At 53.1% G+C, this 23,313-nt stretch overlaps 1 protein-coding gene across 7 annotated transcripts in view; it reads right to left on the bottom strand.

Annotated features, from left to right (window-relative positions):
* The window catches only part of Cntfr (ciliary neurotrophic factor receptor), a 38,996-nt gene extending 15,891 nt beyond the window's left edge, over positions 1-23,105 (bottom strand). The window contains exons 1-4 of one of the 7 annotated variants that reach the window (XM_021252989.2): positions 22,938-23,105; positions 13,907-14,020; positions 3,963-4,079; positions 1,754-1,838 (exon numbers count right to left, since the gene is read on the bottom strand). In XM_021252989.2, coding sequence (XP_021108648.1) covers positions 1,754-1,838; positions 3,963-4,022 — 145 coding nt within the window. In that variant the 5' untranslated portion in view covers positions 4,023-4,079; positions 13,907-14,020; positions 22,938-23,105. Of the gene's footprint in view, positions 1-1,753; positions 1,839-3,962; positions 4,080-10,805; positions 10,831-13,906; positions 14,021-21,891; positions 22,050-22,578; positions 22,712-22,937 lie in introns of those variants that run through there. The other 6 variants (XM_021252987.2, XM_004838427.4, XM_021252993.2 and 3 more) reach the window with 6 other exon arrangements.
* Positions 23,106-23,313: the final 208 nt, after the last annotated feature.

The raw sequence follows: 23,313 nt of genomic DNA, 5'->3' as shown, positions 1-23,313 counted from the left end.
AGCAGGGGGAGGATGGGGTTCTTGGCCCTGACTCGGTGACAAATGCTCCAAAGGAATCAGCTGTGAAAAGGTTGTTAGAAGCCAGGATGAGAGACAGAGACAGGATGAGGTCATGGACATGCAGAACACAGAGGGACAGAGCTGACAGCTCCCTCACACCTGCACACATAGGCTCACATGGGGACCACATGCCGGAAACAGTCCCCCCGGGGCATCCTAAGCAACTTCACATCACTACACAGGATGAGAACGGTCACCCACAAAGAACCAGCACATACAGGAAAGTCATCCACAGGGCTGTAGTCACACGTGTGTTCAGTCACAAAGAGACACTGTCCCACTTCAGGAATGGTAACACCTGATACAAGATCACAGACATGTACACAAAGGGCACTGTCACCTACAGGGACAGTTACACACGAAGGCAGGGTCTCTCACACAAGGAGACAACTTAACAGGAATATAAACAAAAAGAAACAGATGTAGTGTACTATTTTATACATGGGGTGTATTCTCAAACACAAGAATATAGCCCCTAAAAGGGCACAGTCACACAGACAATGTCACATAAACGGTACAACCCACAAGGATAGAGCTGTACACAGAAACCCACTCAAACAGGGATGTACAGTCACCTACACAAGAACAGTTTCACATAGTCTCTGAGACTGGCCATATGCCAAGGCCTTGGTCATGTGCAGCCATCTTTACATAATACATGTAGAGACCTTTGCAAAGGCAGAGACCACTGGCAGGCCCTGCGAAGGTGGTGTGTGTGGCCAGGGTCTCTCTGGGTCTCACTGCGTTGGTCTCACAGGCAGAGTCCACAGAATACTAAACCTGTTACTCTTCTGAACCCCAGCCTGGAAGTTAGCAGAGCTCAGCCATCAGTTCTGCTCCATGCCTGGGCTCTGGAGATGCTCCCAACACCTGTTTCTGTCCAACGCAGCTGAAGTGGAGTGTGGATGGGACCTAACCAGTGGGGGAGCTTAAGGATCCTCATTCAAGACAGGTTTCAAGTTCAGAACTTGCATCGGGAGGTGCTGCCTCAAAGGCAGGAGAGGGGCTGATGGCAAAATAGAAGGGCATTTATTCCCCCAGCAGGGGTGCAGCTCTTTGTTCTGTGGGCTGTGGGAAGGACTCAGCCCTCACTGGACAAATAGGTGGGGGAAGTGGGGGAGGCTGCCAATAGCCCAGTCCCTGAGCAGTCCCTCCCCACTCGACATTCCAGCTGACTGACTGGTCCCCTTCCTCAGTGCACCAGACTCTCCCACCTCTCCCCCTCTTCCTTCTAGGATAAAGCTGAGGGTAGACAGTGACTAGCAGTCTTTCTCACTGTCTCCTATCAGTGCCCCCAACTGCACCCCCACAACTCTGGTGAAGGAGATTCCCCTTTTACCCAAATACTGTACAGGTATCCATACCCTACTCCACTCCCAATTATCCTCCCATCTCTCTACCCTACATTCTCCCTAATGGGAAGAGCGACAGATCTTTCAAACCAGAGAGACACAATCAGATTGCATGTGACCACTCAGGTGTGACTCTGAAGGTCTGTGCCTATGAGACATCAGTGGGTCACCCTGCTGTCAGTGTCACATGACTATGTGTCCCTCAAGGTGCTCGTGTGCAACAATGCCAGCATGTGCCTGTGTGACTACTGGGTGGTGTTAGTATGCAGCTGTGCCAATGAGAATTCATAAGCATCTCGGTGAGGCGGGGAGGTCAGCAGGCAGCTCCCCTGAAAACTCACCCTGTGGACTGTGTCTCTGGGTGTAGACAACTGCGGCAGCAGCAGCAAGCACAGCACAGCAGGCCCATGGGACAGGAGCAGCCATCTGTTGGAAGAAACAAGTGGAGGAGGGCAGCATCAGCTCAGACAAGAACCTCCTGAGCACCCCCCCTGTTCTCAGGCAAGACTGGAAAATCCCAGCCCTGGGGCCAGCGTACCTTGATCCCAAATGCCCTTCTTAATGGGGCTCAGGATCCTCTTTCAGCAACAGAAAGCAACATTACTGGCATCTACAGGCAAAGGTTTTCTACAATTGTAGAAGGCAACCTACAGTGGTTTGTTGTTCAATAAGACTGCTGGCTATGGAATGTAGTCAACTGTGGATGAGTTATAGAACACTGGTAATGTCAGGGCTATTTTTCTAAAAAGAAATATATAACTTTACTGAGGTTGGCTAATTAGCTATAAACATCACAAACTGAGAGGGTAATGTTTTAACTTAATTGGAGGTCTGTACTTCTCCAAATTGCCTTGCATGGAAGGCCCCCTGCTGTGCTCCTGGGGAAAAGCCCTGAGACCTAAATGCTCAGGAGCCTCTTGGATCTGTTGTTGATCCCCACCCATCCTTCCAAGAGCCTAGTCTCTGGGCTCTGGGAAACTCAGAGCAGCAGGGTACCAGGCCAATGGTACATGACCCCAGTCCGGTGTGGTTGTGCTTTACTTTATACCAGTGATGAAGAGAAAACAAGGAATGTTTATATGTAAGTCTTTGTCAGGGACCCAGGTCCCAGGGACCCAGGGACCCAACTTTACTTCAGCCATGTGCCCACCAGGACATGGGACTCCCAGCCCAGCAGATGCACTTGTGTCTACATGTACCCAAGTAAGCATACAAAGTACACTCAGGACATGTCCCCAGAAGCCAGGCAGGATCCAGCACCCTCACCTGGTGTTTGCTTCCTGGGATGAGTCCAACTGCTCCCACTCCCAACTCCAGCACACACACTCACACCTAGGGCAGAGAAATAACTATTTCCTGCAGAACAGACCCCAAATACAACAGCCTTCTCTCCTGTCTGAGGAGGGAGAGGAACGGTCAACCAAGAAAGAGATACTGAGGGACACTACCACTCAACCAGGGCGACCCTCAGAGATATAGACAATGTCACAGCAAAGACACTGGCCAGAGATACCCAAACAACCACAGAGAACTCCAAAACCCAGCTCCATACATAGGGAGAGAATACTAGAGACTGTTAGAGAGACCATCAGACAAAGGTGGATATAACCAGATAACCAGCCAGAGAAATGGTAAGAGAATGGCCAATAAAACCAAAAGAGCTGCCACAAACACTAAAAGACTCAGTTAGACCCATGCATACATACTGCCAGAGGAAGAGCAAGGAGCATAGGCAGAGAATCCACCAGCAACACAGCCAGAGAGCTAGAGACGCTGTCACAATCAGTGCCAGGGAAACTGTGTGACACACAGGCACATAAATACAAGAGAAACTGAGAGACACAAACAGGCATACACCCAGACAAACGGCTAGAAAAAGAGCCAGACTCACAGCCAGATGCTCAGTCAGGAAGTATCTACACCACTAAAAACACTGCCAGGGGACACTGTCAGACACACAGTCAGATACTTCGCCAGAGACCCTGTCAGGGACACAGCCAGGGACACTGTTAGAAATACTGCCAGAGAAACAGCCAGACACACATCTAGGGAAACTGACAAGAGATGTACTGCTGGATATACCCAGAGAAAGTGCCAGAAACAGAAACAGTACAGGCATGGCTATAGCAGAGGGGAGACAATGATGGGTATCAGTCTATAGCAGCTGGGGTGGGAGTGGATGGAGAGAATCTGACTTCCTGGGACTCCGTTACAGGAGAGGGTTCCTGCCTGTCCTTTGCTGCTCCCCGCTTTCCCCAGGAAAGTTCTCCTCTTTGAATCTGTTTGTCCTCTTGGCCACAGCCATAGCCACAGGTCCTCTGACTGCCCCTCCCTGTACCTCCCTTTCCACAATAATAACTCCTGGGGCCTTAGCCACCACTTGGCCTGGCTCCTTTTGACCCTCAGCCATTCCCCATCTTCAGCTACTCCTCAGGCTTAAGAGGTTAAGGCAAAGACTAGAGCCACACAGCCAGCAACCAGGCAACAAACCTAGGAATGTCTGAATTCAAACCTGGTACTAGAAAAAAGAGACAGAGGCTAGAGGCCTACCTGATTCCCCACCTCAGCCTTGCTGGTGGCCCTCAGACCTTCCCCCTCCATCTCTGCCATCTGTCGATGCCTTTCTCCTCACAGCCAGGAAGATCTTCCACCTCAGTGCCAGGTCCCCTGACCACCACATGGGAGCAGGAATCAGGCCATGGGCAGGGAAATAAGCAAGCGGAATGGACTGAGGTTAGATCACAGGATGGGAGTCAGAGGGAGAAGGGCAAGGATGGTCTCTGCTCCCAGCTCCTTCTGGGTCCCAGTCAGGTAGGAGGGGGAGGCATCCAGGCACGCACACAAACATATACCCCATGAGTACATGCACACACACACACACACACAAATGCTTAGGCCCCCGCAGGGGGAGGGGTGGCTTCTTCATCAAAGTCGCCTCCATCAGCCCGATGAGTTACTGTAAGGGCCGGGCCCTGGGCCAACGGGGCTGCAGCCACGGGAGACAGGCGCTGCTGAGAGAGAGCTAGCGCTGCAGAGAGTGGGGGTGGGGCACCAAGACAGACACTGCAGGGTTGAGGCACCCAGAGAAAGGAAAGGCCCAGGGAGGAAAAATGGAGAGGCAGGGAAAGAGGCAGAGTGCTGAGTGGAGACCCAGAGGGACAAGGAGAGACAGAGATAGAAATGGAAGGGACACAGGGAAGAAGAGAGGGCTCATGGGGGATGTCCAAGGTAGAAGGAGAGACAGATTCAAAGCATCTCTGTGCTCACACCTAGAGCACCTTGGGGAGTCCCCCCAACTCGTCTAGTGGGAAGGAGGAGGGTGTCCAGCAGCAAGAACTGGTGTCAGGCAAGACAGCAGGACCCTCCTGGGGGTGGGGGAAATTCCCAATGGAAAACTAAGAGTCCAGCCCCCAAGGCACAAGAGTGAACTGAAGCCAGTGATTTAGCTCAGTGGCGGTGCACCTGCCTCAAAAGCAAAAGGTCCTGAGTTCAATCCCTGTTACCAAAAATTTAAAAACCCCAAAACGAGTGAACTGAAATCTTACCCCTGCTCCTGCCTCTGCCAATCCCCAGGCCACTTTCCCCTTTCATTTCCTGAGAATCCCAGCTGGACCCAGTCCACAGGTGGGGAGGCTAAGGCTGGAGGCATCCAAAACATACCACTGCCCTGCCTTGGCTCACTTCAGGCTCCCATCCCAGAGCAAAGAACATCTTTCCCAGGAATTTTCCAAGCCCACATCCCATGACTCTGGGATAGATCTGGACGATAAATGCCGTAGAGCCCCAGAAAGGGCCATGCAAACTGTCCCAGGTTCCCTATAAACCCCTTGAAGAGGTCAACCCCAGAATGAGGAGGGAGCAGAACACCCCACCAGCAAGAAAGAAGCCCAGTGCTCAGGAGCACAAGGGTCCAAGCACCTGTCCAACACGAGACCCCAGTGTTTCATTACACACACACACACACACACACACACACACACACGCACAGAAATGACATATAAGACAAATCCTGGAGCCCCAATTTACTGCAATTGTCCCACTATGACACAAATATACCATTACACAGTGATAATAACACCCAGTGAAAATGATACAATAGGTCTGCTGACAGTGACACAGTACATGTCAATAGTCACCATATGCCAATGATGTAGTGAATGAAAGTTACATACAATGACACAAACAGCAAGGCAATGACACTTGTTGAGGCTGACACAGTCACAGTGATGGTAACCTCAGAATCAAAGATGTAACGAGACTGGTAAGTCACATAGAGAATGCTAATGGTGACATTAACACAGTGACAGGGATGTTGATAGCCTCAGTGACACACAAAATGACAGCAGTCCACAGCAATACTGGCACCCATGGAGGATGTCAGTCAACATCAGTAACAGATACAGTGACAAGCTCCAGATGAGGGACTTCAATTATTCAGTTTTGGAGTCCAACTTAGGACCCAGGACCCAAGACCTCTCTTACCAGCCCAGAAATGTTCCAGTTTCCCTGTTTCCCTTTCTCACCCCCTGCTCAGCTGAAGGCAGAGCCTGCAGCATGGAGCTGTGAGTTTTGGAAAGCCTCTATTTATCCCTGCAGAACCATGGCCAGTACTGTGGGTTACCCAAGGCCAACCCTGGAAAATCCCTACCACAACCAGGTTGGGGTTGGGGGTTATGGGCACCAATAACTGGGTCTCAGCTTCAATTGCGTTTGAGTGTTACCAGCAATAGTGTGTTCTGAAATCTGGAGGGGAAGCCAGCATGATGGTCAGGCTCCATTTGACCTAGACAATGAATGAGCAGAGAGGCCTCACACTGTGACCTCAAAGCAAGATTACAGGTCCAACTCCAAGAAGGAGAACTGAGATCCTAAGGTCACCAGCCAGGACCCCCCGGCCCCGCCTGCCAGTGCCGGAGTGGGGCCAGGAACAGTCACCCAATGGAGGGTTTCTCGCCCAGTGCAGGGCCAGAGTGACATCACAACTTCCAGTTCCCTTGAAGCAACACTAGACTTCTGAATCCTACAGAGGGAGGCAGAAAGGGGGCCATTTGTCCTGAGGCCTCATCTCTTTCCCCTCTCTTCACAGCAACCTGTAGCACCCACTACTGATTCAAATGCCTGGGGAACTGCAGGCCTCAGACCTGCAGAGGAATTAGGGTGGAGGAAGAAAGGGAAGACACATATACTGCACATGGAGGGGGAGAAAGAAACCAAGCAGGGTGGAGGGAAGATGGGGACATTGACAGGATGGCCAGGGAGGAACAGCACTGGCCTGGCCAAGGAGAAGCCTGGAAGAGACAGTCAGGGCGGTTGCGAAGCTCCAGGAGGGGGAGGAGGGGCCGAGGCCAGGAGGCCCCCAGATCCCACCAGGCCTAGGCAGCCTGGACAGTGTGGGCGGTGGGGGCGGGGGCAGAGGCCTAAGCCGTCCAGAGGCTGGAAGGGTGGGGGGCCAGGCCGAGGAGGAAGGCCTGGCCCCTGGCAGCTGGCCCAGCAAGCCCCCCACCAAGGAGGGGGCCGGCCCAGGTCAGGGGCCAGCTCCCATGCTGGGGCTGGGCTGGCCATGGGCAGGCTCCCACTCCCTGTAGTGTCTCAGAGCCCTTCTGTCTCTCTGAGTCTCTTGTCTCAGGCTCTTTCTCTTTTCCTCCTCTTCAGAATCCAGACTTGTTCCTCCTCTCAGCTCTTGGTGCCCCAAGTGACATAGGACCCAGAAGCTATGCTAGGGTTATGCAATCCTTTCCTCCTCCTGGGCTCCCTCATCCCTACCCTCTCCAAGGGCAAAAGTCGGGTTCTCAGGGGGAAAGGAACCCACAAAAGCATAGCCCCCCTCCTACCTCTTAGAAGGGGACAGGATAAGCTGAGCACCAATGGGAGGGGGGCCAAAAGGGAGGCAGGGGGAGCAGTCCCCCAGCTCCAGTCGCTGGCTGAGGTTGTGGAAAAGGAGGCGGCCCAATGTGAGTGAGTTGGGGAGGGTGGGTATCCGCACCTGCTGTTGTGACCTCCACAGCCGGAGATGGGGGCCTGGGGGGGGGACGACAAGATTCCGATGGATTTTGGCAGCGGCCTGGACTCTGAGTGCTCAAACCCCCCACCCCCAGCCTCTTGCACCGTGGGGACCCTGAGATCAGCATGTGCGTGCCCTGCTGCACGTGTGTGCGGGCGTGTTGGGGGAGTCTGGAGCCCTCCCATGATGGGCCCGGCTGGGTAGCTGGGGAGGTGTCCTGGGGAGATGGGAATCTGTCCCACCAGCCTGTGCCCACATGTGAAAGCCCATTTGGGGCCCTGCAAGCTGTGGTGACCCAGGCATGGGATTGTATATGCACATGCTCGTAAGCCTCTGTTCAAGCAGCCCTCTAGATGCAGAAGGCCTGGGCTTTCTTCCTCAGAAGTCATCTGGTCCAGCTTCCTGCCTCTTGAATGAGGAGCAGGAAGGGGCAGATAAATTCATATCCTCCCTTTGGGCCCATGGGTCCTGGACAGTTTCACAGGACCTGAGGTACAAGTGCCAAATACGCTATCCCTCAACCCCAGTCCAGAATCTCTTCTGGATTCTAGAAGAATCAGGAGGATCCCTTCTCCCAGAAAAGGCCCTCACAGTCTGGTTAAGTATAAGGGGAGAGGGCTGCTGCTCCTCTTGGAGGAACAGAATGTTACAGCAAGAGGTGGGACAGCTGAAAGGACTCCATGAGAGGCCGGGGCTGGGCAGACCAATAGAGCTGAACGAGACTTCCCTCCGAGAGGGGCAGGAGAGGGTCCACAGCAGGTGTGGGGTGGGCAGGAAGGAGGTTGCAAGGAAGAGCCCTCCTTGGAGGGTGGACAGAATGGCTTTCTATACTTGGAGTCTGATTCAAAGACCTACTTGCCTCAGCAAGTCCTACCATACCCCATCCCTGGCCCCATCACTGCTATGGTAGACACACCCTTGAAAGTATACACAGAGGCCCATGCATGCAAGCCTACACACACACACACACACACACACACATACATGGGGTGGGGGCTGCAGTGTATGTGAAGCATGGGTTTGTAACAAAAGGAACTAACGAGGGTCTTTCTAATAGAATCAGAGTTGAGTTGAGGGGAAAGAAGCTTGAACTGTTGCTGTGGAACAGTGTTCTGCTCTCTCTGCCCCCCAACATGCATATGCACTATGCATGCGGCTTCTGAGGAACCTTCTGGTCTGCTGGGCAAGAGCAAGCCATCCTTCCTCCCCCTTCCTCCCCTCCTGCACAGTGGGGAAGCTAGAGCAATCTGTTCCTGATGGGTAAACACAGGCACAAGTATGCGCACACACATGCTCACACACACACACCAGCGATTGAGGGTCACACAGGATGCAGTGCTCACTTCACCCCAAGATGGAGCACACATTTAGCTTCTCACTGCCACCCTGTGGAGCTCCCCACAGCCCCTCACCTCCATTTACACACAGCCAGAGCTTTACAGACACACCCAGGATGCCTCTCACTCACTGGCACTCAGAGTCTACTATCACAGCCACACATCACAACCTCCCACATGGATACCCACTGCCACAGCCTCACACTCACTGGTGTGTGTGCACACACAGTACAGTCACAGTCACACACAGACTCCCTCACACAAAACAGTCATGGTGTCACATATGGATACTATCACACACTCAGCACAGTGTATCTTGCATTTAGACACCACTGTACACCTCCAGAAGCTCAGACCCCCTCATTCACCCTCAGTCTCTCACACCCCCACACCTGCATGAACCTGAATGGAAAAGTCATGAATACACACTCAGAACAGTCATGCCATGCTGGGACCTCAAGTTGCCTGGCTGTGCTTCAAACAAGGGAATTAAGCCAGGACAGTCTGTATCAGGAAGAGAAAGGAAGGGAAACTCTGTTGTTCTCTAAAAGGTGAGGAAATAAACAATTAATCCCCAGACAGCTCCTTCCTCCTCTAACCCTACTTTCAACAGCATTAGGGAATGAAGGGAGATCCAGGCCTGACAGAAGGGATAAGGAAGCCTCTGGGTGAGCAGCAGGGCTCAGAAAATTCCAGAACCAGCCTACTCCCCAGGCCCTTACTGTCTTCTTACTCTCCCCTTCTCCAGGTTGAAAATAGCAACACCTCTCAGCCTAGTTATCTGCTGTGCAATTTCAGGCCTGTTTGAAGCTTCTCTGTGCCCATAACTGTTTCTCTGGCACCTGGATATCAGGCTTCAAGAGGAAGTGAAGGAAGGGGCGCTGGGGATTTAGCTCAGTGGTTCCGCTGCCTGCCTCGAAAGCACAAGGACTCGAGTTCGATCCCGGTACCAAAAAAAAAAAAAAAAGAGGAAGTGAAGGAGATAAGGATTTGACTCCAGCCCCCTCCCCCACCATAACCCTGCTAAAGTCCTGTTATCAGTGTCACACCCAAAGAGAGATGGAGGCTGATACCCAGAAGCAGGCAGAGTAGGTGTTCCCCTAACTAACCACTGAGACCAAGAGTCCTAAATTGTCCTAAGACCCTGAAGCCACCCCACCCCATCACAGTAGCTCTGGCTTACTCTCTCTCTGTCCAGGAAGAATGGAACCCAGGCTGTGTTAGCCTGGCCCAACTCAGGAACAACTGGCAGGGCTGTAGATATCCTTACCATTTGCCAACCTAGGTAGAGCTGGGGCTCTGATCTCCCCTCCTAAATGAGCCTGATATGGCTCCATGGAAACCAGGCAGGGCTGCAAACACCAAGAAGCAGGACCTAAGGAAACCAAGCAAGGGTGATCCCATAAAGCTGGCTGATGGGGATGTGGGGAAAAATAGGCAGCAGAGACAAAAGAAACTAGGCAGAAAGATGTAAGGAAACCAGGTGACAAGGCCCAGAAGGAGGTAGGTTCTGGGAGCTAGATAAAAACAGGCAGTGGAACTGAAGTTAGCTAGAAGGTGTGGAAAAATGAAGCCAGGCTTCAGGGATCAAATGAAACTAGGCAAGAGGCCCACAGGATGTGAGAAAAGAAAGATAGCAGGAGCTCATCCCCCTGACTAGAAGTCACCCCTGCACCCTGGGCCTCTCTCAGTAGCCCCCCTCCCACCCAAGAAGTGGTCCCCTCCCCCAGGCCGATGGACACAGCCAGAGCCCCCTCCCCTCTAAGAGGCCTGGTCCGACTGCAGCCAATGGGCCCCGGCCCCATCCCTGGGACCTCAGGAAGTCCCAGTCCCTCCCACCGGCTGCAAAGGCAGGGGGGCTGAGGGGAGAGAAAGAGAAGAGAAGAGAGACAGCTTGGCAGGGGGAGCGCGCCGAGCAGCCGCGGGGGGCGGGGGCCGAGAAAGGAGCGGGAAGCGCCGAGGCGGGCGGGCGGGCTGGCGCAGGCGGGGGCGTCTCAGAGGCGGCGGCCGCGGGGGTGACAAGACCTCCGGCCGCAGGGCCGTGTGGCCACTGACCTGGGTCCCCGCGCAGGCGCCCGGTCGGTGCCTCCAGCGCTCTGTGGGTCCGCCTGGCCGCCCGCGGGCATCGGCCCTCTGTGCTTGGGGTCGGGCAGCCCCAGACGGCCCAGGAGGCAAGAGCAGCCCCCCACCCCGAGAGTCCCCGCAGGCAGACGGACGGGCTGGAGAGGGGCCGGGCCCGGCCGGAGCCGACACGGACAGAGCCTCGAGCAGCAAGGCAGCCGGCGAGCGGGCCCGGGAGGAGGGGAGGAAGGAGCGCGCCGAGAGAGAGCCGAGAGCGAAAAGCGAGCGAGCGAGCTAGCGGAGGGAGCGAGTGAGGGACGGCATGCAGTGAGGTCATCCTTTGAATCTAATTGTCTGAGTCAGGAGGAGATGTGGCACTTGATGCAGGGGGAGGGGAGGAGAGGGGAAGGGACCCTCGGGCTCTCGGGCCCCTCCTCACACCCAGGGGTGGTAGACCCTTACCCCTCCCAAAATGAAGCTGCCTCCAGCCACCCCAGGAGACCACTGCCAGTCTCAGGGCTGAGCCCTGCTGTCGGGGTAGAACCAGGCAGTGAGAAGTGCAATACAGTCCCAGCTCTGGGTGACCTTCCTTGTCTCCTGCACTAGGTGAGGGACACCCCCACCCCCAAGGCCCAGGTCATCTCACATTTTTTACAGTATGGAAAACCACCAACTATTCACAGGTGATATTTCTGCCCTCGGAGGGGAAAGAGGAACTTCCTATAGCCTTCCAAGTTACTTTTGTGCACTTTAGGAAAATGCTCCCCCCAATTATTCCTCAAGTTACTTCCTGCACTGAAAATTTGATGGAATCTGGAAATTGAACCTCAGCTCATAGTCTTACCCTCCAGAATAATAGTGCAAATGCCAACCACTGGGTAGAGATGAGGACCTCCACCTAACTTCTAGTCTCCCTATTCTGCTTGCCCAAGCTCCCATTCAGGAGGGAAAGGAGAAGGGCCAAACCCCTAGGGTCCCCAGGAGCTATCCAACGGACCAGGCTGCCCAGATGACAGAGGGGGAAAGTCAACAGCTGGGCCTTGGGGCCTACTGGGCATGTTGGGCATGCACATCCATACACGCGCACACACACACACACACACACACACACACACACACACACGGGGCTGGGGGCCCCAGGCAGCTGGGGATGCTCACACCAAGGGCCACATTCCTCTTCCCTTGCCCTCATGGGGGAGGGGTGATAAATATTTAAGGGGCTTTTAGCTCAGAAGGGGCTGAAGCTAGGGAAGGGAGGGGGATCCTCATTGCCTGATTAATGGGGTTACAGGCTTGGATCAATTCGTCCGCCCTGCCGTTCCCTCCTCCTCCCTCCTCTTCTCTCCCTCCGCCTAATGCGCTTTATCAGGAGACGCTTTTCTGACTTGGCAGCGTCGGGCGTTTTAAATAGACCCATTTAGAGCAGGGGTTGGGGGAGAAGAAGGGGGGTTGGAGGGAGACAGAGATTGAGACAGGCTGGGAGACAGAGACAAATCAGGGGAGAGAGCCCCGGAAGAGAGAGACTGGAAGAGGAGAGACAGAAGATGCAGAGAACTGAGATGAGAGACTGAGAGTGAAACTCCCAGGGAGGCTGAGATGGAGAGAGGTGATGGGAGGCCAAAAGGAAGGTGGGGGACGGCGGAGCAGAAACCAACTCAAAAAGCAACAGAGAAAGAGAGAAAAGAGGCACCGGCAGCCTAGAGAAATCCAAAGAGAGGCTCTCTGCATGGGCTGAGTGCTAGCCTGGGAGACAGCAGATATCTTTTATTTCCAAAAACAGTTTTTCATCCACTTTGTTAAATTAAAAAGCTGTTTTAAAGTGATGCTGGATGTGCTGCTGGGGGAAGGTGGATAGAACTGTCGAATCTTCCCTCCTAGGCCTTCTCTTCAGCCCCCACAGAAGCTGCCTCAGCCTGGGCCCCTGGGATGACTCCAGCTTCCCTGCTCTTTTCGATCCTGAGATCCCCAGGGACAGGGTCATGGCATCTGAGCTACTGTTCACTGGCAGGAAGTTCTTCCTGCTGTCTGGCTTTAGTCCTTCTTGCTGTGAGGAACTCATTCTCTCTGCTGAGCACTAGCCTTGTCTTCCCAGCCCCTGTCCTGGCTCCCTAAGGTGTTCCCAATGTGGGGGAGGATCATATATGCTCAAAGCTCAGTAGCCCACTTTCCCAGTAGACATTCAGACTCTTCCCAGGTGTGCTGCCATAAATATCATCTATCAGTCTATAAACCCATTGCCTGACCCCATTCTACTATGAACTTCTATCACATATATTACCCCATGTCCTTAGGTCTTTGGGGAGAGTGGGGCGGGAAACTTAACTTCTTATATCTCTACAGCCATCCCTTCCTCCTTCCTCTCCTGGGCCCTGGATCCATTTAAACTCCTTTTAAGGCCATGTGTTCCTGCGGTATCCCACTCCATCCTCAATACCCTACCCCTAGTTTTGAAGAGTTAGCACACACTTACCCCCACACCTGCTGCCCCAGGCCAGGAAAATGGCCAGTCTGTTTGGGAGCTGAGATGAAAAGCCCAGCCGGCCTTTGTGGGGCTCTGGCGGGTTTTGGACAATAGGCCCTTCCGTTCCGCTCCAGTGCCTTGATTCCTTGGATGCCCTCACCCCCGGGCTGCCAATCCAGGGGCCTTGCCTGGTCTGAATGAAGCAGGGAGAGTCAGACTCAGCCCCACCACTGGCCCCAGAAGATTCTGGACCTTCCGACCTGCCATTCCATTTCCAGGCCCAGCTGCTCCCCTAATCAAGCCAGAGTGATGTTTTGGGGTCAGAGAGGAAACCAGAAGACACTGAAACAGAAACATATTCCCATATCTGGGATTCAGCCCCCTAATGTAGAAACCAGTTTCCTGGCTTGATTTTGCCCTTGCTTTTGTGACCATGGGTAAATCTCTTCCCTTCTCTATCATAGGGCATGAAAAGTCCCAAGCCAGGCAGATCCCACATGGCAGGAGGTAGAAGGACAAGGAAGTTGAATGAAAGGATCTCAGGTACTTTACTCGTATCTCCCACACCTACAGCCCAAATACACCTGCTTGATGCCCTGAGATTGACCCTCTCCACGAGGGCCCCAGCACCTACCTCTTCACTACCAGCTGCACTCCAAGCACATCAATGTCCTCCTCCTCCTCCAGACCAGATTCTTCCCTGGACTTCCAAAACCAAGGGGGCGGGATGATGTGACAAGGCTGGATTCTAGAACGGCAAAGGGCACAAATCAGAGGTCACAGAAGAGCCACAGATCTTAGTCCAAGTCAGAGCTCATTCAATACTCACAACTCCTCACAAGGACCACAGTGGATGAACATTTAGAAGAGGAAAAGTTAGAATAGTACAGACTCCTCCAGCACCCCTTGTTGAATTTAGTTCTGAACCACAAGGACAAAGGAAGGCCAGAGATAGTGACCTGACACCACTCCCAGATCCTTACCCACAGATGATTCAAAATTGCCACACAGTCTGTAGCTATGGGCACCACCTCCATATCACACACATGCATGCATACACTCAGAGACCCAGGGTCACAAGCATGGAATCAGCCCTCACTATCATAACATCCTCTTCCTTGTTATCACTATGACCTTTGAGCATGTGATGTGCCAGCATCTGTTAGGTACCTCTTACGCATTATCTCATTTATTCCTCCTGACTTCTCCACAAGGCAAGTTCTATTATTCTTCCTATTTGACAGCTAAGAAAACTGAGACTCACAGGGGTTAAATATCTTGCCCAAGACCATAGAGTGGAAGAGTTCTAGAGCCTAAATTTGTGTCCATATCTAGCTCCAAAGCCTTTCTGCTTTACCAATTTGCTTCTGTAGCTCTTACTCATTAGCACTGTGCCTTTCCCAATAATAACAGCTAGCTTGCTTACTTGCTCTGTCTCTTTTCTTTTCTTTCTTGCAGTGCTGGGAACCAAACCCAGGTCCTCACACATACTAGGGAAGTACCCATTCACTGAGCTACATCCTAATAGCTAGGAGTTGTTCATGTCCTTGGTTAGCCAGACACTATGAAAAGTCCTTAACTTACACTTTTGTTCCGAATCATCAAACCAGCCTTCAGAGATAATCCTGTTTGCATTTTATAGATGAGAAACTGAGACTCACAGAGCAAAAGGAGCTTGCCCAAAGTCACACAACTGGTAGCTGGTAAGGAAGCTGGTGCTGAACAGTCCAGTCACTTAACATAACCCTCAGCTTTTACAGGATCCCAGGAGATCCTCAGGATCCAATTGCCTGCCCCCAACAGGTCCTAGATATACCTGTCAAAGGTACAATTAGGTTCTTAAACACATACTCATGAGAAAAGAATTTTTTGTCATCTAAACCTGCTCAGAGAGGCAGAGACACCAAGAGAGAGAGCCGGAAAACTAAAACAAGGTATTACAGACAGCCTGGCTGACGGTGACAGATACAGACACACCAAGACAAGGGCCTCAAAACAGGGAGACTTAAGAGGGTAAGACACAGACAGAGACATATATGAAGCCAAAGAATGAGAGGTGTTAGAAAAGGAGACAATAGAGGCAGAGGAGGCCACAGGCAGACATGAAAATACATGCAGATACACACTGATATGCACAGGCACAGAGACACTCATAGACCCATCTGACCTTCACAAGAAAAAATCGTGAAAGCAAGCAAGGCTCAGGCTGTGTGTGTGTGTGTGTGTGTGTGTGTGTGTGTGTGTGTTGGGGGGAAGCATGCAGTCTGTATCACTACGCACATTACACCAGCTGCTTCCAGCAATTTCATCTGATTAATAATAAATGCCCCATAATTACAGTTGCTCCCCCAGCCCTTTTTCTTGTTTTTTGTCAGCTGCCGCCAGGCCAGACCCCCATGGACCCATAACCCACTCCATCCTCACCTGCTGCCTTCTAGGAGGCTGAGAGAATGTAAACTGACAGAAGAGCCCAGACTTCCAGTCTGATGGGGGATACCCATCTCTGTGCTATTTTTGATTAATACCCTTTGGCTTTAGGCAAAGTCATCTCACTTAGAACTCTTTCCACCTACCTTTGTATAACCTGTGACCCTTAACATGGCCTAGAGGGCAGGATCTGGGATGTAGGGAGATGAACTCCCATTGCCCACTCTTCACCCTCACTAGCTGAAAGAAGTCTCCATCTACAAACCACCTAGCCTTAGAACTCCACAGGCTGCAAGGAGGAAGGGACTAAGACAGGGGGCCCCACACTATCACTCCAACCCCCAACAGCCCAGCCTCTGCCCAGTGATGTACCCTCTTCCTTTGGACACAGGGTGGCTCCACCTCCCCATTCCTGAGCCCCGCCCCAGGTCCACCTCCTTCCTGGCCTCCCACCCTAGAGCGCCAAGGCAGCTCTATCAGAATCAGCTGCGAGTTTGTGCTGATCTGTTTCTAATCGCTGGGGCCTGGTTCACGCTTGCCCCCCCCCCAATATTGATTCCATTATTTGGAGAGTCATTGACGTCAGGGGGCTGGATGGGTGCCAAACCCGCCTTTTCTCCAAGCCTGGGACAGGGCCCAGCAACCCCATCCTGCAATTTCACGGAGGGGCCTAGAAAGGTCAGCTTATGGGCCAAGGTCACATGGCATCTGTCCCCTGACACTGGGCTCCTCTTGCCTTTTTTGGGACCACCATGCAGTCCCTTCTGGGGAGAGGGACTACACAAAGGCATGGGAACCAGAAGTAAGGTGAAGGTCTATAAAAGAGTGACTGAAGAGCCACATTGGGACTCTGGCTGCAAGAAAGGTCTCAGATGAGGTAGGGATGGGGCAGTGGCCCAGAAAAGGGCACTTGGGGAGATTTTGTTCTCTTTGCCAAATATTTATTTGGAACATCCTGAAGCTGGACTTGAAAGGGTTCCTACTGACTACTTGATTTTTATGTCTGCTATGAGATGTATCTGCAGACTCTCTAAGAAGGAAATTCTCTACAGTGAAGGATAACCAATTACCCTGAATGTTTACCATAATTTGACCAAATGGCACCATAAATTTTATAAATCTTTGCTCCATCTATAACAAAGCTCTGTCTGTGCATCTCCTATTCATATTTACCTCAGTTTCCCCACCCTCAAACATTCTCCCAGGCTCTTCTGGCTCTGCATAAGCGTGAGTCTCTCCCTCTCTGTCTCTCTGTTTGACCAAGTTACAGCCACTGCTACACCAGAACACACCGGCAACTCTTGGGCTCTGACAGAATGGAGTAATTTCAGGATCCAAACACTGCGTTCTCAGACAAACATTAATAACCAATATCCACAGTCCATGCTGCCTGCAGCAGCTACACAGCCTGTGATCCCAACCTTAGTGAATCAGAGATGGAGTCCATTCCGTCAGCTAGAATCGAAGAATCCCAGACCTAGAGAGTAGCGAACAGGCTCACAACCACAGGGGAATAAAAGACTTTCCCATGTTCTGAAAAATCCTGAAGCTGGGGAGAGGGCAGAGTGATCATCAACCTCTGCCACAAAATCAGGCTTACTGCCCTACCTCAGTTTCCCTCATTCTGACCTTTCCAAGGATTAAGGCACTTTTCCTCTACACTCCTCTTAGTAAAGGGAAGTTCTTCCTTTAGTCTAGCCTAAAAATCACTCAGGGTTCCTTTGAGCCAAGCAGGGTGTTCAACAGAGGCTGTGGGTCTTAAAGCACAAACGCCAGAAGGTCTGTTCTACCCCTGTTCATCTTCAACATTTATTGAGCACCTATTTCCTGCCAAGCACTGTGCAAAGACCCCTGTGTCTAATAGGAGAGAAAAAAAACCCGCATTGTGCATCAACACTACCTTCCTATTGTGTACCAGGTCTGTGCCAGGGACATGATTCAGGAAAGCAGACCCTATAATTAGGTCCCAGTCAAGCTTAAAGGCAACTACTATGCCACCCTATTGAGTGTTATATGGGGAAGGAATAGATAGGGTATGGTGGGGCACACTGACTGCCCTGGGTCTGCCAAAATCTGTCCTCCTGAAGGACTGAGAACTCTTCAGTCTACTCCTAACTGCAGCTGGGACTCTCATGCTGGCCACAAGTCACCGCCATAGTCTAATTTCAGTTCCTCTTACTGTAGTGCTAGTCCCAGCTCTAAGGTTGACTCTTCTCCCACATCTGCTCTAGCTCCTCCTTCTACTCCTTTGTCCTCAAAGCTCCTGGCTTTGGTGACACCCCCACACCAAGCACAGCTCTGTGCTTTAGGGACTCCTTTGCCCTTTGCAGAGGTAAAGAGGGATGATGACTACAGGCTCTCCACCCACAGGGACCACTTGCCTCTCCAGCCCCTCCCCACAGGAAGCCAAGTCCGTGTGGGTGTGGTCACCCAGGGCCACAACAGTTTACACAGCTGAGTTCTCCCCCACACCCCCTCCCCATGGTGGGTCTGGAGGAGGGGTCAGCTCTCCTCAGCCTCCTTACTCTCAGGGACCACCCCCCCAACCAGGCACACATGGTCCCCCCCAACCCATCTGCATTTCAAAGAAAATCCACTCCATATGTTTCTGATTCATTTACACTTCAACTCACCATGGGGGGGGGCAGAGAGCAGGGCGCCTTGCCTCCAAGCCCCTCACCCCCATAGGGGGCTGGAGAGCATGTGTCCCCTTCAGGGCCAGGGAGCAGTTAAAGCCCAGCCATCTCAGCCTGGGGGGAGATGCATGCTGGCCAGGTCCCAACTGAGTGAGGTCCCATGGGGGAATAGTTGCCTCAGGTAGCCCCATGGACTGGTTTCCATAGAAGGGGCATGTAAAGTCCGGGGCTGCCTCTCTAAGGCAGGTGGAATGCCAGGGCTGGCTGCAGCCTAGGCACCCCAGGGTTCCTGCAGAGTAGAGTAGGGATTCCTGGGCAAGCCCTAGAGCAAGGACAGGGCTCAAAAGGCATAAACACTGGCCATGGTAGAGGAGGGAAGGTGAAGTCTAGCCCAGTTTCCTCCTCCAGATCTCACTACAGATTTGGGGCTACCATTTCTCAGAATTACAAATTCAGCACCCTGGAAGTCCCTGGAACCAGAAGTTTACTCACCAGGCCAGTCTTACCCTTCCCATCCTAAGAATGACTGGGATGAAATGGGAGGGTGTCTTGGGAGGACATCTTATTTCCCCACATCTGGCCCTTTCAGAAGAGATGTCCAGAATGATTTAAGGAGGATGTGTATGGCACATGGAGGCCTCAAAGGGTTCATGTCACTTCTGTACCATCAAGTCACTCAGACTTCCCTGCCAAGAGCCTAGTTCCATGTGGAACACAAGGCAGGGAAGTTTAACTGTATCTTTCCCACTCCTCCTTCCCCAGCCCACAGTCCAAGTGAGGGATGTAAGCAAATATGTATCCCATCTTCTCCCCATCTTTTGGAGAGATGAGGTCTTGTAGTAGTATCTGTTCCAAATTTTAAGTGCCCTTATACATACTACAAACCAAAGGAACGCACAGGTACCTGTGACTGAGTCCTAAATTCCACTGGGATTGTGAACATCACAATTTTAATTTAGGTCTGAATGTGAGCCCTGGAAGTGTGAGTTTAACGTAAGTGCCAGAGTCTAATGTCAGTCTGAGTGTGAACTTCAAGATGGAAGTATGGGTCTGAGTATGACTCTAGATCCCAGGGAACATCTTTTATAAGCCCCAGTGAATTGGAATGCAAGAAAGCTCCAGCACTGAAGTGAAAGTTTGGAGGCCTAAAGAAGTCAGTGAGCTCTAGCATAAGTAAGTGTCTGAGTGTGAGTCCTTGGTTTTAATGGCATTTTGAGTATGAGCTAAGGGTCCCATATGAGTCCACATGTGAACACTGGACTCTTTTTAAAGTCTGAGTGTGAGCCCCACAGTACCTATATAAGTATAAATGTGAACATCAGGATCTTAGTGCAAATCTAAGTGATCCCAAGATAGAAGTAAGAATCTTGAGTGTGAGCTCCAAGATCCTAAGATGAATCTGAATGTAAGGAAGTCACCCAGATCTGGGTGTGAGTCTAAATGTGAGCTCCAGGTTACTTGTGTGAATCTGACCAGACTCCCCACTTGAATCCTAGCATTAATCTGAGTAAGCACTAGGGTCCTTGCTGAGTCTGAGTGTGAGTCCAGTGTGGATGTGTAAGTCTGAATGTGAAATGGAAGTGAGATTGACTAGGAACTGCAATGTCTAAGAGTCCTTGAGTTCAAATGTGAGCCTGAGTGTGAGCCCCTCATCTTAGTGTGACTCTTGAGTCCCCGAATGTAAATGTGAATCTGAGGAAAGTCCTGAGTCTTAGTATGAATCCAAGTGTGAGACCTAGAATCCAATCAGCTTCTAAGTGTGAGTTTTAGGTCTCAGTGCAAACCTATGTGCTACAGATTGGAAATGTCTAAGTGTGTGTCTATAGTCCCACTGTGCATTCAAGTTCGAGCAGAGTCCCAGTATGAGTGTAAACCCCAGACTTGAAATGTATACCTGGATGAGCCCCAGAATACAAGTGTGAATCCAAATGTGAGCCCTGGTGTAATTCTGCATGGTGTAATTCTGTCCTGGTGTAATTCTGCATGAGAGTAGGACTGTAAATCCTGAGACTTTAGAATGAGATATAAGCGTCCCAGTGTGAATCTGAGTATGAATTCCAGAGCCTCAGGAAGTCCTAAGTGTAAACTTTAAACTCCTAGTCTTTGTAGAGGCTCATGGTCCCAGTTGGACAATCAGCTCTGACAGTATGAACCTTTTGCTCCATCTTACCAATCCTGACCAGAGCTCCAAGAACCATCTGAGAGGGTTTGTGTGGGTTTTGAGAGTGCAGACAGGGACATAGTTTGAGACACACAGTTCCCTCCACCCCCCCAAGCACTAGCCAGCCCTGTATCCCTCAGACTATCCAACTGTTTAAGCACCATCCTCATACATGCAATAGCACACCATCACACCCCGGGTTAGACACACATACCCAGTGTTTCAGATCCTCTGGACACATGGCAATTACATATGCACAAAGACACCTAGCATTTCAGACTCTCACCACCACAGTGATTAAAGCCACACAAACACCCCTATGACACAGACACAAACATACCACAAAACAAAGGCAAAACAACTAGTGTTACAAACACACACCTAAAACGGCATGCAGACACACACTCAATGTTTCAGACAAGCTGCCAGCCACACAGACACACAGATGATTTTCAAAGAGAGAGACGAGACGGAAAGAGAAAGAAAATCCTGAATTTTCAACAAGGCGTGAAATAGTCCTGCCCGCCCCGAAGCTACTGGAGGGGGAAGGGGGCCCAGGGAGCAAGCAAGGAGCGAGTGATCAAGCTAGACGTTGAAGGAGAGGCTCGAGAGAGAGGAACCGAAGAGAGCTGTCCGTCTGGTGACCTCCCCGCGGCCCAGCCCCCCACGCACTGGGAGACACACTACTCTAAGCAACAGGGACACCCAGGCCGGCTCACACAGAGCCGCACTAGAGGAGGCACACATGGGCAGACTCACAGAGACACTTGGGGATACACCACAGGCGGACTCATACAAACCAGGGGACTTACAAGGAGACACACTGGAGGAGACCCACTGCGTAGAGATACATCCAGGCGAACTCATGAGAAAACCACAGGCAGGCTCACACCGACAGACACACACACACGAATATACACACACAAGCAGATTCACACGGACATACAAGCTTTGGCAGACGCGCAGCCGTCCGTTCACACCCCCGGGAGCTTTGAAGTCCAGATTTTTGCCCAAGAAAGAAGCCCCCTTTGGGTGCGCGGGGTCTACGGCGACCCCCCAAACCCTGGAATTTTCCCAGACCTGGCGCGTGCGGCTGAAGGCTAGGAAGAACAGGGACACTAGGACAAACCGCTCCAACCACCTCCCTCCAGCCGATTGTCCAGCCCTACTACTACCACGCCCAACCCCTGGCGCGCTCGGACGTGGGGGGCCGCTTCTGCGCCCCCGGCCCCGAGTTTGTGGGCAAAGTTTCTCATGAACTTTCCTGCCTCCCTCGGCCGCGGATCCACGCGTGTCCCCTCACTCTTCAGCGCGCACGAGGGCCGCGCGTCCGCGGGTCTGTCCGCTCGAGGGTTCGAGGGTCCAGCTTCGCGCAGAGAGCCGTGGGGTACTCACCGCGCCCTCGGGCCACAGGAGCACAGAGCCGCGCCCTTCGACCGCCCCCCGCAAGGAGAGAGGCAAAGAGCGCCGAGCTAGCGCCGCTGCCGAATCCCACCACCGAACCCCGCGCCGCGCCGGCTGGACCCGCCGCCTCCGCTGCCGCCGCCGCCCGCTCTGCACCGGCTCCTCGGCGCTCGGCGGCTTTAACCCCCCCCATCCTCCTCCCTCCCTCGCGCGCTCCCTCCCTCCTTCCCTCGCCATGTGACCGCGGGCGCCCGCTCGGCCGCGCGCGCCCTGGTTCCCCTCCCCCTCTCGCCTTGTCTCCCCTCGCCTCCGCGGCCGCGCGCCACGACCCCTCCCCGCCACGGCCCCTGCGCGCCCCCGCCTTGGCACACTCCCGCGCCTGGCACGCGCGGCCCCGGCGCAGGCCTGCGAGGCCCGCACTCCTACTGGCCCCGCGCAGGCACGCGCCCTCCCCCTCACCGCTGGCACACTTGCCCGCACTGGCACGCGTGGCCCCCTCACGTTCGCCCTTTCTCGGGCGCGCCCTCCAGGCGGCTGTGGCCCCCGTGTTTAACGCATAACCCGGGCCTCGGGGCTCACAAACGCGCACGCACCGAGAAACGCACACCCACTCCGCCCGCTTCCCCAGGCGGCTGGGCGCGCACCCACCACCCCCCAGAATCGCTCATTCACGCTCACTCTCTCTCCCAGCCTTGGCCAAGTCTCTCCTGCGCACACTCCCGCACGTTCAGGCCCCGAGTGCCGCGCGCCGACACACTGGCGCACCCCGGGCCAACTCTGGGGTCCTCCTTCCAGCATCACCGTGAGAGGAGCGCGAGGCAGAGTCCCCAACCCCCACTTTGGGTAGAGGCAGCCTACCGGCTGGCTCCTCCTCAATTCCTACTGCCCCCAGCAACGACCCCCCTTCTAATCACACGCAGACGAACCCTTGCGCAAAGGGGAAGCTAGCTGTACGCTTCCATGACCCGGGGTGGACCAGGGTGGGAGCCCAGGCCCTGGTCTCCTGTCATAGATCCCAGTGACACCACCACTACTACCTTTTTCTTCTTCTGTCACTGATTACCCCCGGCCGCGAGAAGCCCGATGGATAAAGGGGGCAGGGGGCTGTGCCCTTAACCTCTGGCGGGGCAGTTCCGGAGTTCCAGGCACAGCCTGCCGGGAGCTTGGCGCCAGAGGTTCATTCGCCCCTCGCAGCCTGGGCCTCTGAGGGGCCAGTGTGCTCACTTCACTCGCCCCCGGGCCTCTGGTCCGCCCACAACATGGAAGATTAAGTTAGACACCCCGATCAACTTCTGAGGCCACGCGAGAGCGCAACGGAGGGTGGAATGCCAGAGGCAGAGAACCAGAGGTTCAGCCCACCCCACACACCCCTTAAATTTTTCCCTTGGCCTTTCACCCAAAATATCTGGGCCT

Source organism: Heterocephalus glaber, unplaced genomic scaffold (assembly GCF_053883595.1).
Source record: "Heterocephalus glaber isolate CG9 unplaced genomic scaffold, H.glaber_assembly_v1.0 deba00001481, whole genome shotgun sequence".
Lineage (NCBI taxonomy): Eukaryota > Metazoa > Chordata > Mammalia > Rodentia > Bathyergidae > Heterocephalus > Heterocephalus glaber.
Note: the sequence above shows the minus strand (reverse complement) of the source record. Positions and strands in the feature narration are given on the sequence as shown.